The sequence below is a fragment of the Phacochoerus africanus genome, chromosome 8 (genome assembly GCF_016906955.1).
Source record: "Phacochoerus africanus isolate WHEZ1 chromosome 8, ROS_Pafr_v1, whole genome shotgun sequence".
NCBI classification, from domain to species: Eukaryota; Metazoa; Chordata; class Mammalia; order Artiodactyla; family Suidae; genus Phacochoerus; species Phacochoerus africanus.
The window spans coordinates 9,857,212-9,879,002 of NC_062551.1; the positions used below are offsets into that span (position 1 = coordinate 9,857,212).

Consider the following 21,791-nt stretch of genomic DNA (forward strand, 5'->3'; position numbering starts at 1 on the left):
GGCTCATGGCACCACCTCCTGGCCTGCTCTCTTTCTGCCAGCCAAATTGGCAGGTGCTCTTGTTGGGAGCCTGGGTGGCTGGCAGCAAAAAGTTCTAGGACCTAGATGGCGCTCCCTGATCACACCTTTCAGTCCAATCCTGTCTTTGCCCCTGGTTGGTCTCTTAAGCATTCGACCTGTGGCCTGGGATGAGTTTGCAAGGCTGTTCTAGAACTGTAGAGGACCCAAGGATGGATGGTTTGGAAATGGGGCGGGGGCAGGGAAACACACAGAGTGGGGAGGGACGTAATACTGCACGGGGTGGGCTTGGCACTTAATTTCAGAAACAACAGTGATCAACAGCTTTTTAGCTCAGCTGACTGCAGACAAACACAACACGCACTGGACTACAGCATTTGTTCACGGGGGCACGGGAGAGTTTTCTCAGCCGGCTCCTCTTCCTCCAGAGCATCCTTCACAGCCTCCTGCCTGGGTCCGGGGCTTACTGGATAAAGGGCATCCTCTCTTTGTTCTCGCCGTCCCCCTCGTGGTCCTCCTCCTCTTCGCCTGCCTCGCTGGTCTCCGTGCTGTCATTGGCCATCTGTAATTCAAGAGGACTCTTTAGAGGGCTCCGCCATCTGTCTCCTACCTGCTCTGAGCATCTGCTGGAACCCTGTGGAAAGGACTTCTTCCAGGGCTGAGCGTTAGGTCACCTGCCTCCCCAGGAAGAAAGTATGGTCCCAGCTGACTTATGTTGGGTACCCCAGGAAGACTCTGAGATAGCATTGAGCACAGGTTTTGGGAACTGGGAAGATGCGCCCGGGAGGCACTGGTCAGGAGGAAGGGAAGGAGACGAGAAAGGTGAAGAAGCGGGCACAGGATGTATGAATCTTTAGCCCCTGCTCCTGCCATGAGCAACTGGGGCTCTGTCTTGCTGGGCCCACTGGGAGGCAGTGAGGGACACACATCTCGATTGCCCCACAGTAATGACAAGGCAGGGAGCACTTCAGGTGGGTTATCTCCCTGGCATTCTGGCCCATCCTGTGTGTAGCCCTAGCATCTCCCATGGCCAGAGGAGGCTCACAGGCAGAGAGGGGTAGGAGCCAGCAGGACACCACCAGCATGCAGGGCAACAGGAGTGCCAAGGGGCATGGGCAGGCCCTTGACAGCATCCACCGCACAGGCTGGCCAGGGTTCAAATCCTGCCGCTGTCACTTCTTACAAGCCAGAAGGCTAGTAGTAACAAATGTGTGTTTATCTGCTCTGCTGTCTACATTCCCCCGCTGGAATGTCCTTTCTGTGAAGATGTGGATTCTTTCTAGTTCTGCCGATCTGTCTGTCTGTCTGTCTGTCTGTCTATCCACTCATCCACCCATCCTTCATCCCTCCATCCATCTACCTACCTATCATCACCAGCACCTGGCACACCTGTCACACCTCTCTGTCTCCATTTCCTGCATCATTGCAATGGGGATAAACCCATCTGCCTTATAAAGTTCTCGTGAGAACCAAGTGAAACAAAGGGAAATGGTGTGTTTGGAGCACCTGGCAAATCACTGAGCACATGACATTGCAAACATATACGTTCAAACCATCCTAGTCCTATGCATGTTCAGCTCCTTTATGAACGATGCCTTAGATTTCTTGTTCCTGGATCCTGATCTTGGTCATTTATCCGGAACCCCCGATCCCCCTAACCTAGGTCCCTCCCTGCCTGCTCTTACCACTTCCTCATACAAACCGGAATCAGCCCTTGAATCTCAGCACCCCCACCCCCACCACCACCACGTGGTCTGACCTGGAACTGGACCTTCCCCTCCCAGCAGCTGCACAGGCTTCTCCCTGGAGCACCAGCCTTCCACCCTCCTGTCTGCTCAGTGCCTGCTTTCCCTTTAGCTCTAAGCCACATCCTCAAAGAAACCTTCCCAGACTTCCCTGAGGGGAGCAGCCCCCCTGTTGTGAGCCCTTCTTTGTGGCACAGACCCAGAGCTGCAGTGCCCCATGTATGGGTGGCTTGTTGACTGATGGCCACCTGCTCCACCATGGGAACTGTATCAACAAGGGTGATGACCTGGTCTCCTGCTTCCTTCCAGATTTGTCCTCTGCAACTGGTTCAGTGCCTGACACATACTAGGTATGCAGTGCATACTTTCAGAATAATGAATGCATAATTGTGAGAGCTCTCCCTTATTAGCATATATTCCATATCCACCAAGATACCCGGTGACTCATGCCCATCCCCCCCTTTCCTCAACAACCGTACAGTAGCCATAGTTGTAACTATTGCCATTAGTTCTGTTCTGTGGCAGCGCACAGGAAGACTAGTGATGGAATTAAGAAGTTGTGGGGCCGCAGAGGTCAGCAGTCTGCGGAGGTCATCATTGTTCTCCAGGGCACCGGTGAGATGGCCAGGACCAGGGCAGGGCTGCCCCTGAGGCCGTGGGGTCTAGAGGAAGCAGCCCCATGGCTGCTCTGACCCCATAGGCATTATGAGATGAGCCCAGCTCTGCTCTGGTCCAGCCTCAACAAGAGAAGGCCCCATGTGTAAGAGATGCTCTCAGGGCCTCCCGGCAAGTCCACATCCAGAGCCATGAGCAGCAATGACCTTCTGCCAGCAGGCTGCCCCATGTCTCAAAGCCCAACGAGTTTCCAGAGGAGGGCGTGTGCCCTGCAGTGGGTTCAGCTGGGCAGATTCAGGGATTCAGGGCCCTTCTGATAGGAGAAGGTGCCTGTGGGAGCCTCTTGCTGCCCGCTTGCCAATACCTACCGAGTAGGGAGTAACAGGTTCCCGTTGACCATGTGCTGTGTCCTCTCGCGTTTGGTCCTAGCCCTTGAAATGACCTTGACCATCTGCTCTCTCTCCTTCAAGTCTGATCTCCATCTAGATGGGATGAGGCCCCTCCCACCAGGAGACACTCCAAGTACCACAGATCTAATTGGCCCATTCTGCATCATCTCTAGGTCCCAGGGGGTAAAAGCACTCCTGATACTCAGGAACAAGAACAACGACATATGCCAAGGAAGGGCCTGGGCCCTCTCTCCGAAAGGTGGCTTTTCAGGTCTTGCTCTGTTGAGAATCCTGCTATGGTCAAACAGCCCAGCAGGACCTCATGTGTGATGGACATGCAGGAAGCCAGGACCAGCTATTTTCTGCTTGAAAGCAACAAGCCATCTGGGAGGGCTCTAGACACCCCCTCTGTTGATGCAGCTGCAATAGACTTGGTCATGTGTTTAAAGAACAGAACACAGATGCCCAGAAAACCTGGGATCCTAGCCTAACCCTGATCCCTCATCTGTCTTCAAATATTTGCTGGTCCACTCCTGAACTTAGTAAACATTTTAAAAACCATATTGATATGGTTACTAGTAACACATTGAAAATATCCTCTCGTTAAATCGTCCTTCATTCCCTAAAACGGCCGTCATACCCAGACCACATCCTAGTTACAAAAGCCACACATTGAAAATACACTCATTGGCGTTCCCATCATGGCTCAGTGGTTAACAACCTGAGTAGTATCTGATGTAGGTTCGATCCCTGGCCTTGCGCAGTGAGTTAAGGATCTGGCATTGCTGTGAGCTGCGGTGTAGGTCGCAGACTTGGCTCGGATCCTGTGTTGCTGTGGCTGTGGAGTAGGCTGGGATTCGACCCCTAGCCTGGGAACCTACATATGCTGCGGGTGCAGCCCTAAAACAAAAACACACACAAAAAAGCAAATACACTCATTGGACTACAACATCCTAGGATTTGAGTTCTTTTATCAACCACTGATGCAACTTCGAGACTACACATGCAAGAAAACAAACCAAAACACCCTTCCTAAGTATTTTCTTGGTTAAATCTTTCCTAGAACTTTGTATGTTTGAGACAGTGTTTTATGCATGCCATTTTAATGGGCTTATGAGAATGTCTCAGTCTCCGGCTTGCAGACATGGGAGGCTGAAGCCAGAAAGGCAAAGGAAATTGCCCAGGTCATGCACAGGGGCTCAGCGCTGGGCTCTGGATCCGGGCAGTTTGGTGTAAGTCTGTGTGGAGACTGCCACACTGCAGAGCCCCCTCAAGAGACCCTTGCAGGAGTGTCTGGGATGTGAGTGTGACATGCTTCACTCCAGGTGGGGTTCCTGCATGGAAGGGTATCATCCTGATAAAAGAAAACCAAAGGGACGGAACCATCGGGGGGCATCTCGGAAGCAGACGGCGTCATTCCTTTGGGTATCTGAATGTGAACTTATGCTGTTTTATCAGGAATCCCTCCCACTCGTGGCAGCCAAGAGTGAGCAGGTGTAAGAGACGTGGGGCGTGGTTTCCGTCGTCTCCTGACTACAGTCAGATTGCTCTTGAAACGTTCTCCCCCAAGCATTTTCCTTTCCTCCTTAGTGTTCATCCCCTTTGTGACCAGTCCCTCACTTGGGCATTCATTTGGTTACCTCTGGTTTCCTCCGCCAGCCCTGGCCGGCGGACCCCTGTCTGCACTTCCGTCCACGCCACCTGCCCCCCCTTGTGCCTGCACCTGCTGGACTCTGATCTTGAACTGAACAGATCCCTCTGCTTTTGACTCACCAGTGGAGTCGGGGTCTTTTCTACATCCAGAATTAATTTGCCGATATTGCCTCGGTCGTGGATCCGCTGCATGGCCTCCTTCACCTGAGAGAGAGGGAGAGAAAAACAGAAGCGCTGTTTAGGTGAGATGGCACCCAAGTGAAAAAGAGGGCCTGGAAAAGCCAAGCCACCCTCTGCCCACCAGGGGGCGCTGCGGTTCAAGTTTAGCAGCTAAGCTGGGGATGGTTTCCAATGGCGCGTGCAAGTAAATTCGGGTTGTCACTCTGGCTCTCTGATTTTATGCAAGCAATTTGACCTCCTGGGTCTGAAAATGAGAACGATAGCTCCTGAAATAAAAAGATGAACAACAACAACAAAAAGCCAGCAACGGGAGGCGGGTCCTGTGGAGTTCCAAGAGTTACACGCTGCAGAGTGGCAGGGCACTTTAGCCAGAGTAAATTTTGACCAATGAAATTATTTTTTCGAGGGTCATTTTTGCCCTGCTTATCTAAATGTTATATAACCCTGAGTCGTAGTTTGCTTAAAATGATCCATTACACAGGTTGAACTACTTTGAGGAAAATTCCCATGGTTCCTGGAAATTTTGTTTCCTTTTAAGTAGAAGTTTCCGCAGATGTAATATTTTACCCAGTGGAAGAGTACCTTTTGTTTCCTTGCCAATGAGGGGAGCTTGTCAGACAAGTACTTAGCTGCCTCCTGCGTCCCTCTAAATAAAGCAAATGTGCAGATGTAATCGGGTTTAAGCTTTGAGCCTTTCATTCGGTTGCTGTATGGAGAATGACCTCTAGGGGGTGCTGTGAGGATTAAATAAAATAAGGAAGCGGGAACAATGCCAGTGCTTGCACAGTGTCTTCCACACCACTTAGTGATATCTACATGGAAACGCAACATCTCTTGACTTAAAAGAAAAAAAAAAAGATCTAGTCGAAATATTTGCGGGCGGTGGTGGAAGGTATGGGTGCACGCCTGTGGCATGTGGAAGTTCCTGGGCTAGCCATCCAGCGCATGCCACAGCAGGGACCCAAGCCACTGAAGTGCCAATGCCGGGTCCTTAACCCGCTGCGCCACCAGAGAACTCCTAGTTGAAATGTTTTTTACTGAAGCCTCAGGTTTTTAAATATTTTTGTTATGCACTCATTTCAGTCCACAAATATTCCCTAAGTGCTGCTTATGGGCTAGAGGCTATGGTTTAAAAAATTTTAAGTAAGCTAGGGTGTCTGCCTTTGAAGAACTTAGTTTGGGGCGGATGGAATGGTGTTTGCTTACATAAAAAGCAAAGCCATCTTCTCATTTGAATAAAAACTTGACAGAGCCATTAAAATGTAACGTATTCTAATTGCTTTTCTGGGACTTTATCCTAGAGACATAATTCAAATTACAGAGAAAAAAGCTTACCACACACAAGACACTCAATCACAGCATTGCTTTTAACGGCAAAACATTGAAGCAACTTATATATCATAGAATAAGGGATTAGTTAAGTACATTTATCTACTGGGTGGAAATGTTATGTAGCTATTAAAGTGCTAACAATAAAGAATGCAGAGTAGGATTAAATGCCTTTATAATATTGTTAAATGAGAAAATCGAGTAGCATATTGTTATTTTCATCCCCATAAAAACATGGGCATCCTAAAATAACTAGAAAGGGATTGGAATATATGATAAAACATTACGTAGTGGAAACAGGTGCCTTTTAGTCCTAATGTCCAAACATTGTTGTTTTGGTGACATGTTATAAATCAAACCTATCTTTAAATGCGGTCTTTGTTTAACCTAGTGTTGGTTAGAATCAACCTCTTGGAGACTGATTGTGTCATGGGCTGGTTAAATTTCCTGACCCTGAAATGTAATGCAGGAGATTTCTTCAATTTCTCTGGTGAACATGGCTTTCCGGGTGCCTTCGTATTTGGTCAAAACAACAGCTGCTATTGACTGAGGATCTTTAAATATCATGGCAGACAGCTTCTTAAACGGGTTTCAGCCACCTCCTGGTACTGAAACCTGTGTGTGATTCCTTCCCTGTGCATCTGAGCTGGACCTAGCAACTTGCTTGCAACCAACAGAACACAGTGATAGGCTGTCACTTCCAGGATTTGGTCATACAAGACTGTGACTTCTCGCAGTCTCTCTCTTTCTCTGACTCTTCTTGCCTTCCTGTTCTGATGACACAAGGTGCCATGTTGTGGGCTGCCCTATGGAGAGGTCCACATGACAAGGAACGGAGGGGGAACTCCAGCCAACAGCCAATGAGGAACTGACACCTAGGCACTGAATCCCGCCAACAGCCAATGAGAGAGCGTGGAAGCAGATCCTTCCCCACTCAAGCTTTGGAATGAGACCACAGCCTTGGGAAAGACCCTGTGTCAAAGAACCCAGCTAAGCCCTGCTCAGATTCCTCACCCACAGAAACTGAGATCGCAAATGGTGTTTTAAGCCAAGAAGTTTTAAGGATCATTAGTTATGCAGCAAGAGATAACTAATGCATTCATACCTTGAATATGTAATTCTTACATTGCCAGATAAATATTATACCCATTTTACAGATCAGTGCCTTGATGCTCATAGATATGAGCAGTTTTCCAAAGATTACCTTTCCTTTGGTAACAGAATTTTGCTTCAAACTCAGATTTGTCAGAGTTAAAAAACTAATGCTTTTTTTTTTTTAACAAGTCAACAAGTAACGAATGCTGGAGAGGGTGTGGAGAAAAAGGTATCCTCCTTTACTCTTGGTGGAAATGTAAATTGGTACAAGCACTATGGAAAACAGTATGGTGATACCTCAGAAAACTAAATATAGAACTACCATGTGACCCAGCAATCCCACTCTTGGGTATATATCTGGACAAAACTTTCCTTAAAAAAGATACATGCATTCATATGTTCATTGTGGGACTATTCACAATAGTCAAGACATGGAAACAATCTAAATGTCCAATGACAGATGAATGGATTAAGAAGATCTGGTACATATACACAGTGGAATACTACTCAGCCATAAAAAAGAACAAAATAATGCCATTTGTAGCAACATGAATGGAACTAGAGGCTCTCATACTCAGTGAAGTAAGTCAGAAAGAGAAAGACAAATACTGTATGATATCACTTGTATCTGGAATCTAATATATGGCACAAATGAACCTTTCCACAGAAAAGAAACAAACTCATGGACATGGAGAACAGACTTGTGGTCGCCAAAGGAGAGGGGGAGGGAGTGAGATGGACTGGGAGTTGGGGTTAATAGATGCAAGCTGTTTCATTTGGCGTGGATGAGCCATGAGATCCTGCAGTATAGCACAGGGAACTATATCTGGTCACTTGTGATGGAACATGATGGAGGAGAATGTGAGAAAAAGAATATATATATGTGTCTATATATATATATAAAACTGGGTCATTTTTCTGTACAGTAGAAATTGACAGAACACTGTAAATCAACTATAATGGAAAAAATCATAAAAAATATAATAAAGAAGAGGTGGTACATATATACAATGGAATACTACTCAGCTATAAAAAAGAACAACATGGATGGACCGAGAGATTCTCATACTAAGTGAAGTAAGTCTGAAAGAGAAAGGCAAATACCATCTGATATCACTTATATATGGAATCTAAAATACGGCACAGATGATCTTATCTACAAAATAGAAACAGGTCACAGACTTGTGGTTGCCAGGCGGGGGTAGGGGGTGGAATGGACGGGGAGTTTGGGGTTAGTGAATCAGGAAAACTGTTACGTTCGGACGGGATGGGCAATGGGGTCCTACTGCACAGCAGAGGGAACTGTGTGTGATTGGGTCACTTTGCTGTATAACAGAAATTGAAGAAACACTGTAAATCAACTATCCTGTAATTAAAAAAAATAGACATAATAACTTTAAAAAAATGATGCTTTTTCCCAGTTTCTCCCAGACAGTGCTGCTTCCTTTGATTCTCACATAATGGCTTCCCAGAATGCAGTTGTTTATGGCCCTACCAAGTCATCAAGCACCTGGAAATTCCTTGGAGAGTAGGAATAGTTTTTAAACTGCTTCTCCAATAAGGTAGAGACCAGAGAAACTGAAAAGCTGTCTTCTTAGCAGTTAAAGCTTAGTGTGATGCTAGAAAGAAGTTCCCTGAGGGGCTGGCTCTAAGCTGCATATTTTGGGGATGTTTCTTTCTGAAATGAACTGACTCCTTGAAGTTCCTTCTGTGGGGGGTGCAGAAAGGGTTAGAAATCTGATGCCCAGTCATGCTGTTTGAGTTTCTGAGCTCTTGGGCTGTTCTTGGGGATGTGAAAAGCCTTTTATGACAACTCTTAAAGAGAAAGCAACTACCATTTTTTGATCAATTCTTAATGAGGCCCAGCGTGAGGCATCTTAATAGGTCGCTTCATTCTTATCTGTACCTCAAGCCTCTCGGTGAGTTTTGGCATCACAGTTTCAATGGAGGAGGGACCCAAAGATGGCAGATCTCAGGGGTCTGTCACAGGGCCCTGTCTGAGTGGTGTGGGAGCCACGTGGGAACTGAGAGAGGCCACGCTTGCCCTTTTCAGGAATCTGGAAACACCCAGGATGGGGCTCTGCGATCTGTACCCCCAAAGCTTCCTCCAATAACACTGTCAAAGGATCAAGTCTGAAAAGAGGAATTTGGCTCCCAAGTTACCAGTTTATAAACTTGGGCGCCTGGGCAGGTGACAGTGCCCAGAAGATGATGGTGACAGCAACCAGAAAGCTACTGGTCTCCCTTGTGGCTGCCAGAGAGATTTTCCTAAGGCACTCTTCTGCTTGGAAGCTTTCCCCATTGCACTGAAAAGTCTGGTGGACCCGGCGTTGCCTGATACAGTGGCCGCAAGCCAGCCACTTGAACCCTGGCTGGTCCCAACCCTGGGGTATGAAATCACACAGCCCACTTCAAAGACTTAATCATAATGAAAAAGAATGCGAACCATCTCCTTAACAATCTTATCGTATTGAAATGATAGCATTTTAAATACACGGGATTAATGAAAACGTATGATTGAAATTAATTTCAGCTATTGCTGCTTTTCTGACTGTGGCTACAAAAAAATTTAAAAGTCACATTACAATTCTGTCAGACAGGGCATTCCCCATTATGGCTCACTGGGTTAAGAACCCAGCTAGTATCCATGAAGATGCGGGTTCGATCCCTGGCCTCGCTCAGTGGGTTAAGGATACGGCCTTGGCGTGAGCTGCAGTGTAGGACACGGACGCAGCTTGGATCCAACGTGGCTGTGGCTGTGGTGTAATCCTGCAGCTGCAGCTCTGATTCAACCCTTAGCCTGGGAACTTCCATATGCCATGGGTGTGTCCCTAAAAAGACAATCACTTAAGTACCCAGAGAAAAAGGGCTGTGCTTGCTTGAGACAGATTGTACAGTCTGGCTTTTTTCCCTTCCCTCTTGCTCACTCTCTGAGTATTCCTTACTTCTTCTAAACTAGAGTTCCTACCAATGGCCCCTTAAAAATTTCTCTTTGTCCATCCTCATTGGCTGTTCTCTGGTCAAGCAGATAATTCTCTCAAAATAGCAACTTACTGTTTCCTTCCTTTGAACTTAATAGCCCAGAACCAGGAGGAGGCAAGAGAGGTGATTAGGGTGCAAAATTTAAGGAGGCCCTCACTCTTGGGTGCTTAACCACCGTTTGAATGACCCTGAGAGTGAGCGGCTCCTTAAATGCCCACCCCAATCCATGCCCTGCATTACTGCCAAGACCCACTTGCATCAAATCCAAAAAGAGGTTGTGTCTGAATCTTTTCTCTGCCTTCCCAGTGGCTCAATCCATGGTCCCTGATGTTTTCCTCTCTCAGTCACTTTTCCATGTAGATCAAAGTCTCGGGTTCACTCACGCTGGACTCCCGCAGCTAAATTGACAGAACATAGAAATTCCAGAGTCCAAGTCTACTTGCAATGAATGTGTTACTTTTCAACATCCACTGTGTTTTGCCTGCACCTGAGGCATGTGGAAGTTCCCGGGCCAGGGATCGAACCTGAGCCACAGCAGTGACCAGAGCTGCTGCAGTGACAGCACTGGATCCTTAACCCGATGCACCTCAAGAGAACTCCCCAACACGCATTTTGGATATTAAGCATCCCTCCCAAAGATGAACAGTGTTAATGAGTCATCTTCCAGAGACGACTTTGGTAGATGTGCTTCTTAATTACAGTATTATTCATTTCTTCTTTCTCAGAGCTTTTAATTTATCGTCTAAATTAAGGCACAGAGATCCGTGGAATAATCCATCTTTATTTTTTTTTCCCCACTTTAGGTGGCTAGGCTTATGTCTATTCATGGCACAAGCCAAATGCTTGGGTTATTAGGTGATATCATTTGCACCTAATGAATCTGTGCCTCTCACACCCTTCAAAAGGAAATCGAATATTGGGAAATGTTAAATGACACCCCCAGCAAAGACCAAGCACTGTTAACCCTCACTGCGCAAGTGTGAAGCCACTGACCAATCAGGTAGAAGGCAACTGATAGTCTGGGTCGGTCTGATTTACTGTGGGCACCTGCATCCTTGCCAACCCTTTGAACTGTGGTACCAACAGCCCCAGTCAACCTTCCCAGCCTCTTGTCCCACATTCATTTTCTTTCTTTTTTTTCTCAAGTAATTATACAGTTTATTTTGTTATGTGCAAAGTTGATATTTCATAGTAACTTGCTATGGAAAGCAGAGTACAGGCTCAATGGAGAATAATCATTAGGAGTTCCAGTCGTGGCACAGCAAAAATGAATTCGACTAGGAACCCTGAGGTTGTGGGTTTGATCCCTGGTCTTGCTCAGTGGGTTAAGGATCCGGCGTTGCCATGAGCTGTGCTGTAGGTCACAGACACAGCTCGGATCTAGCATTGCTGTGGCTCTGGCGTAGGCTGGTGGCTACAGCTCTGATTAGACCCCTAGCCTGGGAGCCTCCATGTGCCGTGGGTGCGGCCCTAAAAAGACAAAAAGACCCCCCCCCAAAAAAAATCATTAAACACGGATTATTTTGAAGAACAATGCTGTTGTAAAAATGTACAGTAGTATGTATTTTTGGTAATTGCATATTCTCTATTGAAGTAATTACAAATTTTAGATAAATATCTTGCAAAGGCTATCTCTGAAGAGCAATTAAATGACTCATTTCAGATTTGATGTATAATAATTTCTCAGTAACCTTCTCAAAAACTAAGCCAGGAGAGAGGCTTAGTCCATATGGTCAGTTTCATTCTTAAGGGAAGCTCGGGTGTAACAAGAAGATGTATGTCACAAACCTTTAACACAAGTTTGTGAAGTGTCAACCGAAGACACCACCTCTGATGGGGGGGGGGTTCCACGGTCCCTTTCGCTCTGTCCTCATGGCCACCAGCTTCTCGGAAGCCCCTCCTTTCACACTCTGCTCCCCCTGCTTGGAATGGTCCTCTCTGCCTCTTGTCTTAGCAACATCCTACTCCTTCTTTACATCTCAGCTTGAGTCTCACTGCTTCAGAGACGTTCTCCCTGATCTTCCCAACCAGGTCCATCCCCGACCCACGTTCTCCCAGTGCCACCTTGGCATCACCCAGTGGCCACCTCGTTTGAGATTAAGTCTCTGTCTCCATAAGACTGCCAGCGTCATGAAGGCAGGGATCGTGTAGATGTTGGGTCACCATCATGTTCCGTGGCTTCCAGAACCCACCTCTCTTCGTTCCATCACAGACAGAAATAAGAATGACCACAATTACTGCTCCTCTGTGAACAGAGTCTCAGCCAATCACATGTTCCCCAGGGGCCATGCCTGAACACTGACTCGAATGCTCCTGGACATGGTTGAAGCATGAACCAATGGGACAGGGTCAGCCCTGGTGAGTGGTGATCCACTGGGGTGAAATAAACAAATCAGGAACACATTTTTTAGATCAGGAAACTTGTCTCATGATGATTAGCTTATTTAATAAGCAGAAGTGCAATTCCCTCAGGACAAAGAGGACTTGTCTGTTCCCACCATGACTCCATACACAGCTCCTGGAACACGGCTTGGCGCTGAATCCAGAGTGTAGTTTACACTGAGAACGTGCATCAGTTTACTCCAGTTCCGTGTTTTGCTAATTTGAACTCCTCATGACCGTGCTACATATTTGATCAGGAAAGGCAGGAATTCCTGTTATGTATGGCCCAGCAGTAACTAACCCGACTAGTATCCATGAGGGCACAGGTTCGATCCCTGGCTTTGTTCAGTGGGTTAAGGATCCAGGGCTGCTCACTGGTGTTGGTCACAGTGGTGGTGTAGGTCGCAGATGCAGCTCAGATCTGGTGTTGCTGTGTCTGTGGCAAAGGCTGGCAGCTGCAGCTCTGATTCGATCCCTAGCCTGGGAACTTCCGTATGCTGTGAGTGCCAGAATGTTCTTCAGAAATCTGCAGTCCATAATCAAGCCAAATAATATTCTCTTATCCAATTGTCTTGCAAACTAAAGCAAAAGATTGGGGGGGGGGGGAGCGGTGGAGCTAGTGAATGTCTCCGATATTCGTTTGTTTATTTTTAAACAGTGTTTCCCCCGAGGTGAGTTTGGATGGCCAAGTGGAGGTGAAGGGGACATTCCGTGGATGCTTCGTGTAAAACCTAAGTGCGGTCTGGGGAGGAAGATAGAAATGCATGAGATGATCCCTGTTCCCTGCAGACAGATATCTGTTGATTGTCTGTAAGAGAGTTGTTGGAAGTGTGATTAGCACAGAAGAGGAAGCATTTGGGGTTGGGAGAAGGATGAAAACCCCTGGGAGGAAGTAACTTTTAGGTTGACACTTGAAGGTCACGTGGAAGTTGGTGACTCAGCTGAAGAGGAGGACATAGAAATAATCTCAGGAAACACTGCTCTGCTCAGACAGTGAGTCCTTGACAGCCGAAGAGCACTGAGGATGGTGACAGTGATTATACTTTGAGACTCCTCTGGAATTGCTTCAGGTCCTCAAGGCTGCTGGAAATGGGTTACAACATAATGAGTTCCTGCGGCTCCCGCAATTGCACATGCCAATGGCAGGATACGAGATAGAGTCTCAACTGGGTCTTGCTTCGAATCCTTTAGCAAAAATCCTCCAACCAGGGAGAGAGACTCTGATGTCTGCTTTCTCTTTCTTACTAAGGGTGTAACTCCTCTGCTTCCAGATCTTACTGGTTTTATTCATTCACCCATCGCTGACAGTTCCATTCCTCAGTGCTTGAAGATTTCCACCTGGAACTGTCACTCAGGAGAGTTATGGAAAAGGGTTAGAACTGTAAGACTCTTCAAGGTCTTGACAGTTCTTATCTTTTCAAAAGGATAACAGCCAGACCTTCTGACAATTAGGAAAGTACAATTTAAAAGGCAGAGGTGGGAGTTCTCTTGCGGCACAGTGGGTTAAGGCTCCTGTGTTGGCACTGCAGCAGCTTTGGTCGCTGCTGAGGTGTAGGTTCAACCCCTGGTCCAGGAACTACCACATGCCGCGGGTGCAGCCAAAAGAAAAAAAAAAAAGGCAAAAGTGACCTTTCCTTAGGCTTCCAGAGAAAGGGCTTGTTTGCAGGTGTTTGGGGGGCATTTTTAGAACCCAAGGGAACTGAGATAAACATTGACGATATCATCTGTAATTTAGACAAGTGCTAGGATGCCTAGGGGGCAAAATTAGAGGTGGCCAACGGAGGGAGATAGCCTGGGACAAGTCTCCTGGGGCTGTGGGATGCTCTGAAGCAAGGAGTGGAGATAAAAGAGTGTGTTCCTGTGAGAGGCATCTCGAAAACAAAGCGCCCCAGTAGAAAGCTGGTTCTCCCCCGCTTTGACTGAAGGGGAGATTTCTTGTGGATCCACCCCCCCGCCCCGCCCCCATCTTAGACAGGAAGGCAAGGAAGGGTTACAGGCTCTGAACCTGGCGCCACAGTGATGTGAGAGTCACCACGTGCCTGTGGGTTATATTAGGAGAAAGTCTCAAGGAAAGAGCTGGGTGGGAAAATCAGGTAAATGTAAAGGACCAGGCAGAGGCGGTACCTGCGGGAGGCGGTGGGGGATGTTGTCATCATAGCACCTGACACATGACGAATGCTCAGCAGGTGCTGTCACCAAGCCACGCACCTTTCTATGCCTGATCTCATTTCCTCCCATCAGCCCGGTGAGATAAGTGGGCGTTTGTCAGACTGTCAATCAAGCATACATTCAAATCATCTCCCTTTTCTTCTTGAGTCCCTGCTGCTCCAGGAGGGGATGAGATGAAGCTAAGATTTCACAAGGCTAAGTGGCTTGTCCACGGTCCAGCAGTGGGATATGGTGACCCCAAGGCTTCCACCCGAGCTCTGTGTACCTCCCGGGCTTCACGGGCTGTTGCCATGGATGCGAGGAGGTGGGATGGAGCCAGGGAGGGGGCAGGGGGTGGAGAGGGAGGGAGGCCGCAGGACGCGGGGCCCCGCCTCGGAGAACTCTGCAGAATGTGTTGTTTTCTCTGCACTTGCGCACCAACCTTGCTTGGTCCTTGGGTGTAACATTTATTCCATTCTCTCTCGAAGAGTTTCTCAAAGAAGCATTGACTTTTGGATCAGAATTCTTGGCGGGCAGGAGGGGGCGATGTCCTGTGCATCACACGATGTTAGCAGCATCTCTGGGCTCCACAGACACCTGCCTTACTGTGAGACCCCATGACACCTTGATTGGGGACGTGCCCATGGAGCCTGGGTTCTCCCCCATCCCCGGGGCCAGGAAGGATGCTTGGTCTGGAGCAGGTGCTCGGCAACAGGATATAGCATGGCCTCTGACCTCAAAACACTTATTGGTTATGTCAGGTTTTTTCCAAGTGTGGACCGAAGGCTGCCTGGATCAAAATCATGAAGTGAAGTGCGGCTTTAAAAAAGTGATGTGTTGGCCTCAGCCTAGACCTGTTGGTTGAGAATGCAGAAATGTAGAGGCCCTTCACATCCTGGGGCTCTGTAGTTTTAGACCCCTGGACTTAAACTGTGCTTTATGTAATAACTATCAACTGCCCCACCATGAGTCAGGCTCTGTGGTTGGCTGACTCATGCAAGAGATAAGAAAAATCAGCCCTTTAAGAGGGAGGGTGGGTATTTTAATACCTGGATAGTGCCTATTAAATAGGCCTGTGGCTGAAATACTATTGCATGTGGAAAAGCGGGAGAGAGACACAGCTACAGATCCTCTCATTCTGGGGCCACTGAGAAGGAATCACTCCGGCTTTGGTTCTGCATGCTTGTGCAGTCATCAAACAACTTGATTTCTGCTCGCTGCATTCAGAAAGCTTCAAAAAATTGCTAAAGCCACTCACTGTCTCTCTGTGGCCCCTCAAAGGAGCCAGCTTCATGGTTCGAGGGGAAGATCTCTGTGGAGGTGAAGTCATAGGATGTGTGTGCAGACGTGAGAATCTACGGGTTATTCAGGCAACCCGAAGCCCACGGTGCAATGAGCCTGATCTTATTGCCATGTGAGCAGGAAAAAAAAAACAAAAAACCCACAAGCAGAGGTGCATGCTGGAAATGCAGTGGGAGGCTGGTTTCATTTTGCAAACGAAGCAGCAGGATCTAGTGTGACCCAAGGGCTGGTGGGGATTCATATCTTTGAATTAAGAATCACAAACCTGGACTTCCCGTCGTGGTGCAGTGGAAATGAATCCAACTAGGAATCATGAGGTTGAGGGTTTGCTCCCTGGCCCCGCTCAGTGGGTTAAGGATCCGGCGTTGCTGTGAGCTGTGGTGTAGGTCACAGACATGGCTCTGATCTGGCATCACTGTGGCTGTGGTGTAGGCTGGCAGCTAAGTTCTGATGAGACCCATAGCCTGGGAACCTCCATATGCAGCAGATGTGGCCCTACAAAAAAAACAAAACAAAACAAAACAAAACAAAACAAAACAAAACAACAGAGGTAAGAAAGAACAGAGGTAAGAAGTTCCCGCTGTGGCACAGTGGGTTGAGAACCCGAGTGCAGCAGCTCAGTTCACTGCAGAGGTGTGGGTTCCAACCCCTGCCTGGTGCAGTGGGTTAGGGATCCAGTGTTGCTGCAGCTCTGGTGTAGGTCGCAGCTGCGGCTTGGATTCATTCACTGGATGGGAACTTCCATATGTCGTGGGTGCGGCCATGAAAAACAAACAAACAAACAAAAAAAACAAAAGGAAGTCCAGAGATAAAACCGTACTTGGCTAGCACTACAACCGAGTAAATGGACTAGAACCTGGCAATCATACCTTGACACATCACACCCAGTCTACAGGGAAATTGATCATTCTTTTCAATTTTTAAAAAATTACGAGATGTGAACGCATGGGGATGTCTGGGTAGGGTACTGGTTTCCTAGGTGGTGCTGGAACAAAGAACAACAAATCATGTGGCTTTGAAAAAGGGGAATTTGTTCTTTCGCAGGTCTGGAGGCTAAAAGTCCAAAAGCAAGGTGTCAGAAGGATCGGTTCCTACGAAAGCCTCTGGGGAAGAATATTTTCTATGCTCCTCTCCTGGCTACTGAGGGTTGCTGGCAATGCCTGGTGTCCTTGGCTTGGCATCACATCCCTCCAATCTCTGGCAGTCTCCCTGTGTTTCTGGGTCTCTCCTTTTCTTGTAAGGACATCAGTCACACTGGATTCAGGGCTTACCCTCGTCCATTACGATCTCCTTTGAACTTGACTCTGCAATGCTGCAATGTCGAAATACACCTGCAATGGTGCTCCTTCCAAATACACTCGCATTCTAAGTTGGGGAAGGACATGAAATGATCAGGGCAGGGGTGGGGGGCGGGAGGGGTGGGAGGGTTGTGGCTCTCCAACCCAAGACAGGTCGTAACACCCTTAATTTTTTTCTTTTTAAACTTTTTTGAAAATTATGAAATAAAACACATGTAGAAAGCGACACAAAACAAACACCTAGTTTGGAAGCACTCAGGTCAGGAAATAGAACTTTGCTGGACATCTCCACAACCCCTCCATGTATTCTGTCCCAGTCTCAAGACGACCCCCCCACATCCTCTCATCTACCCCAACTTTGAGAGTGATCACGTCCTTGCATTTCTTGAGTTTTTCGCCTAACTGTACATCCCTAGGCACCATAGTTTTGTTTTGTCCATTTAAAAAATACATCCTCTCAAGTCCTTTTAAATCTGTAGGCTCTCCTTCTGTTCTGTTGTTGTTGTTCCTTTTGCAAGCCCAGATTGGTGGTGATTTCTTCCCACTGTCTGGATTTTGTGCTCTGCAGACAGCAGGTGCTGTCCTGCATGGCCTTTGTGCTCTGTATTTCCTCCGAGTTGGTAGGAGGTTCGATCAGACTCACAGGATTCCTTTGCCCAGACCACAGGTCCTGGTGTGTCCTCTGAGAGACACACAGTGGCTTCTTGGCCTCTTTTCCTGATGGCCACTGACTGCCCAGACCATTCATTTTTCGGGGGTTGTGAAACGGTGCTGTTCTAACAACGTGTGATCATTTATCAGCTGCCATAATTTTAAAAGGAGACACACCCCTTTATCCATGAGCTGATTACTGTGATAAAGAGTTTATATAGGAAAGGGAGGCTAACTCACTGATTTTTTTCCCTTATATTTATTGGTAGCAACAGCCTTTTAAAAGAAGCGAAATGAAGGAACCTGAACAAAGTTTGATGGGTAAAACCCTCACTGATTGAATGGTCACTACTTCTGATTTGATATTTAAAAGGGAAAAAAAATGGAGCAAAACTTGTCCATCAGGAGGAGGATGGTTAAGAGAACTAACAATTCTTACTGACATGCTGAGGAGAAAAAGTAACTGTATGCTCGGTGCGGTCACATCCATGTAGAATATATGTTCATATAAATAATAAATGAGTGTGTGTCAACACAACCACCGCGGCTATTTCTGCGGTAGCGTTATGGCTAGTTTTCACTTCCTCCGTTGAACTTTTTCTGTTTTTTTATTTTTATGTCTCTTTAAGGTAGGAAGGTATACCTTATTTTTAAGAGTATGAAGGTATCATTGGTATACATACATAAGAAGCTGTGTGTAATTAATGGTTACCACTCAGTGAGCCGGGGGTAAGTGTACATCCATGAAACCATCGCCATCACCAAGGCCATAAGTGTACCCATCACCTCCCAAAGTTGCCTCTCACCCCCTTTATTAGAGTTATTATTTTGAGGTCAGATCAATGAACACAGCCATCTTAGCACGTGTTAAGTAGGCAGTGCAGTGAGCTGTGGGCTCTGTGCTGTGTTGCAGATCTCGGGAACTTGTCTTGCGCACAATTTTCTTCTCTTTGATCCTCACCTCCCATTCACCTCCCCCCAGCACCCTGGCCACCACCACTGTACTCTCTGCTTCTGTGAGGGTGACAGTTTATTTGCTTTTTGGTTGTGAGGGTCTCAACTGCTGCCTATGGACGTTCCCAGGCTAGGGGTCAAATCACAGCCGCAACGGCTGGCCTGCCCTGCAGCCACAGCCGTGCAGGATCCGAGCCATGTCTGCGACCTACACCACAGCTCACAGCAACGCCAGATCCTTAACCCACTGAGTGAGGCCAGGGATCAGACCCGCATCCTCATGGATGCTGGTCAGGTTCTTAACCCTCGGAGCCACAACAGGAACTTTTGACATCGCTAGTTTAAATCCCACCTGTAAGTCAAATCATAGTTCCCTGTTTTTAAAAATGTCCACACGGAGCATGTGTAGAGTGAGTTTCAAAAGGGATGGCAGGTAAAGCACCAACTCCGCTCTGATCTTCATGGTATTTTGCGAAGGGAGGTTGCAGAGCAGGGATAGAAGGAAGCCCACAGGTGGGGCGGTCTGCAGCCCTTCACAGTGACTCCAAAGTAAAATGAACCACCAGCTATATATGAGAGAAGACAGGTGCTGTCATAATCGGCAGCCTCACGGACAAGTGTCTTTTCTGGGATGTCCCATCAGAGGCTGTCCCATCACAGGATGCCCCATCAGTACGACAAAGACAGCGCCTCCAAGAGGACGCTCATCATCTTACCCCTCCTCCCCTCCCTTAACTTACTCTCTCTGAGCCACCAAAATCTAAACTTGACCTTTAATTGCAAAAAGCCCCTCCTGCTGCGGCATTGAGTCGGCTGGACATCTTTGCTCTCATCTCCTTGTGTGTGCTGCCTCCTCTCTCCATCACTCTGCAGCTCAAGACCCCATCACTTCCCTCCAGGATGATGTTTCCAGCCTCCTATTTGGCGTCCGAGGCTCCCGTTTCTCCACCCTCTCCAGCGTGCTCTCCTCCTACTGCCAGGGCTGTGATTATTGACCAATGCTGTTGTTGTGCATCTTTTTTTTTTTTCTTTTCTTTTTAGGGCCGCACTCGTAGCATATGGAAGTTCCCAGGCTAGGGGTCAGATCGGAGCTACAGCTGCCAGCCTATGCCACAGCCACAGCAATGCCAGATCCGAGCCGCGTCTGCAAACTACACCACAGCTCATGGCAATGCCGGATCCTGAACTCACTGAGGGAGGCCAGGGATGGAACCCACAACCTTATGGTTCCTAGTCGGATTCGTTTCTGCTGCGCCACTCTGGGAACTCCTGTTGTGTGTCTTTCATGTCCAAATGCTTGGGACTGTGCTGTACTGTAGATTCAGTAGCAATAATGATAATAACAGTGCTTTTAATGGCTAACAGTGTTTGCTTAGCACTCTAGCTGGGCATGTGCAAAGCGTCAAGTTCCGTTTGTTCCTCATTATAACCCTATGATGGATGTGCCGTAATTATTCTCATTTTACATATATAGAATGTGAGGTTGGGGGAGGTTAATTAATCCGCCCAAAGTCACACAGTACGTAGAAGAACAAGGATTTTTACCTAGACTGCTTATGGAATACTGGCAGATGAAATAATAGCACGTCAAGGATTTGCCTAAATAGCGGGGGAGGGGAGCAACAAAGGAAACAAATTGGCCAAATATTCGTTGCTCTGGAGGCTGCATGATGGGTATGTGGCTGGTGGGAGTGGGAGGGAGGTCAGTATTCTGCTCTTGCTACTTCTGAACATGTTTGGAATTTTCCAAAAAAAGGTTATAAAATGTAAACTTTGAACTTTGTTCTCCAAACAACCATAACACCCCAATTTCAGCACCCACATCCCCCGCTGTATGTTTGATGCTGATGCGCAAATGAAGGGTCTGGGTTCCTTAGATGAGTTCTGGAGAAGGTCAAGGTGTTGTTCTCTCTCCCCAGATAATGTATTCCTGGAGTTCTCTGGCAGCGCAGGGGGTTAAGGATGCAGCGTCGCTGCTGTGGCGCAGGTTCGATCTATGGCCTGGGAACCCCATGCAGTGGGTGTGGCAAAAAAAAAAAAAAAAGTATCCTTTTCAGGAAATACCCCAGCTTTGCCATGGTAATAACCTACAGTATTGAACACATAAGGCGACAGGCAGCATTCAGGGAAATGAATGTAGCCCCTTCCCCAGACAAGCCCCCAGGCTCCCAGGGCGGGGACACCGCCACCATCGCGAGTGCGTGCGAAGAGCTATATTCTAGGCATGAATGAAGAGACGCGCGAGCCCAGGGGGGGAAATCACTCAGTTTAGGGGGAAAAAAAAAAAAAAAAGGCATTTGCCCGAGGCTTTTAAAGGAGGGAGGGGTTTTCCAGGAAGAGAAACTGCATGTCTAGAAGGCTGAAGGGGAAGCAGTGGCTCGGGCAGGAACCAGAGCCTTAGTGAGGGGCGGGGCGCTGTGTGCCAAGCTGTGTACCACTGTCTTTGATAGGGGCCGGGCACTGTCTTCGCTTGGACCTGATCAGAGCTGTGTCTTGAGAAGATGCCCCAGGAGAGATGCTGGCAGGTGGGGCAAGGGATGAGGAGAATGGGGAGACCAGTGAAAACTGGGAATTAGGGGGTGCTGGTGAGGTGCGGCCCTACAATAGCAAAAATAATAATAATAATAATAAAGTATAGATGATGTGCAGCGTTGTATCCATTTCTGCTGTACAGCAAAGTGACCCAGTCATACATATACATACCTTCTTTTTCTCATACTATCTTCCATCAGGTTCTATCCCCAAAGACTTATCCATGCTAAATGTAATTGTTTGCATCTACCAACCCCAAACTCCAAGTCCATCCCACTTCCTCCCCTCTCCCCCGTGGCAACCACAAGTTTGTTCTTTGGAACTGATGGGATTCAATGGTGGGATATCCAGGTAGGTAGTAAATTGCACTTGGCCTCTGAGATCCTATCAGGCTGTTGGGAAGTCATAGAATTCCCCAAAGGGGAGAAAGATCCTCTAAGGAGACCAATGTAGTGAAAGATTCTCCATCAAGCAGAGGAGATCTGAGGTAATCTGACTTAGCTTCGTGCATTTTAATT

The 21,791-nt window shown here is 47.5% G+C and overlaps 1 protein-coding gene across 1 annotated transcript in view; it reads right to left on the reverse strand.

Moving 5' to 3' along the window:
- Positions 1-289: 289 nt before the first annotated feature.
- The window catches only part of VAT1L (vesicle amine transport 1 like), a 160,180-nt gene continuing 138,678 nt past the window's right edge, over positions 290-21,791 (reverse strand). The window contains exons 8-9 of the mRNA XM_047792222.1: positions 4,541-4,624; positions 290-580 (exon numbers count right to left, since the gene is read on the reverse strand). Of these exons, the coding sequence (XP_047648178.1) occupies positions 482-580; positions 4,541-4,624 (183 nt within the window). The 3' untranslated portion in view covers positions 290-481. The remainder of the gene's footprint in view (positions 581-4,540; positions 4,625-21,791) is intronic.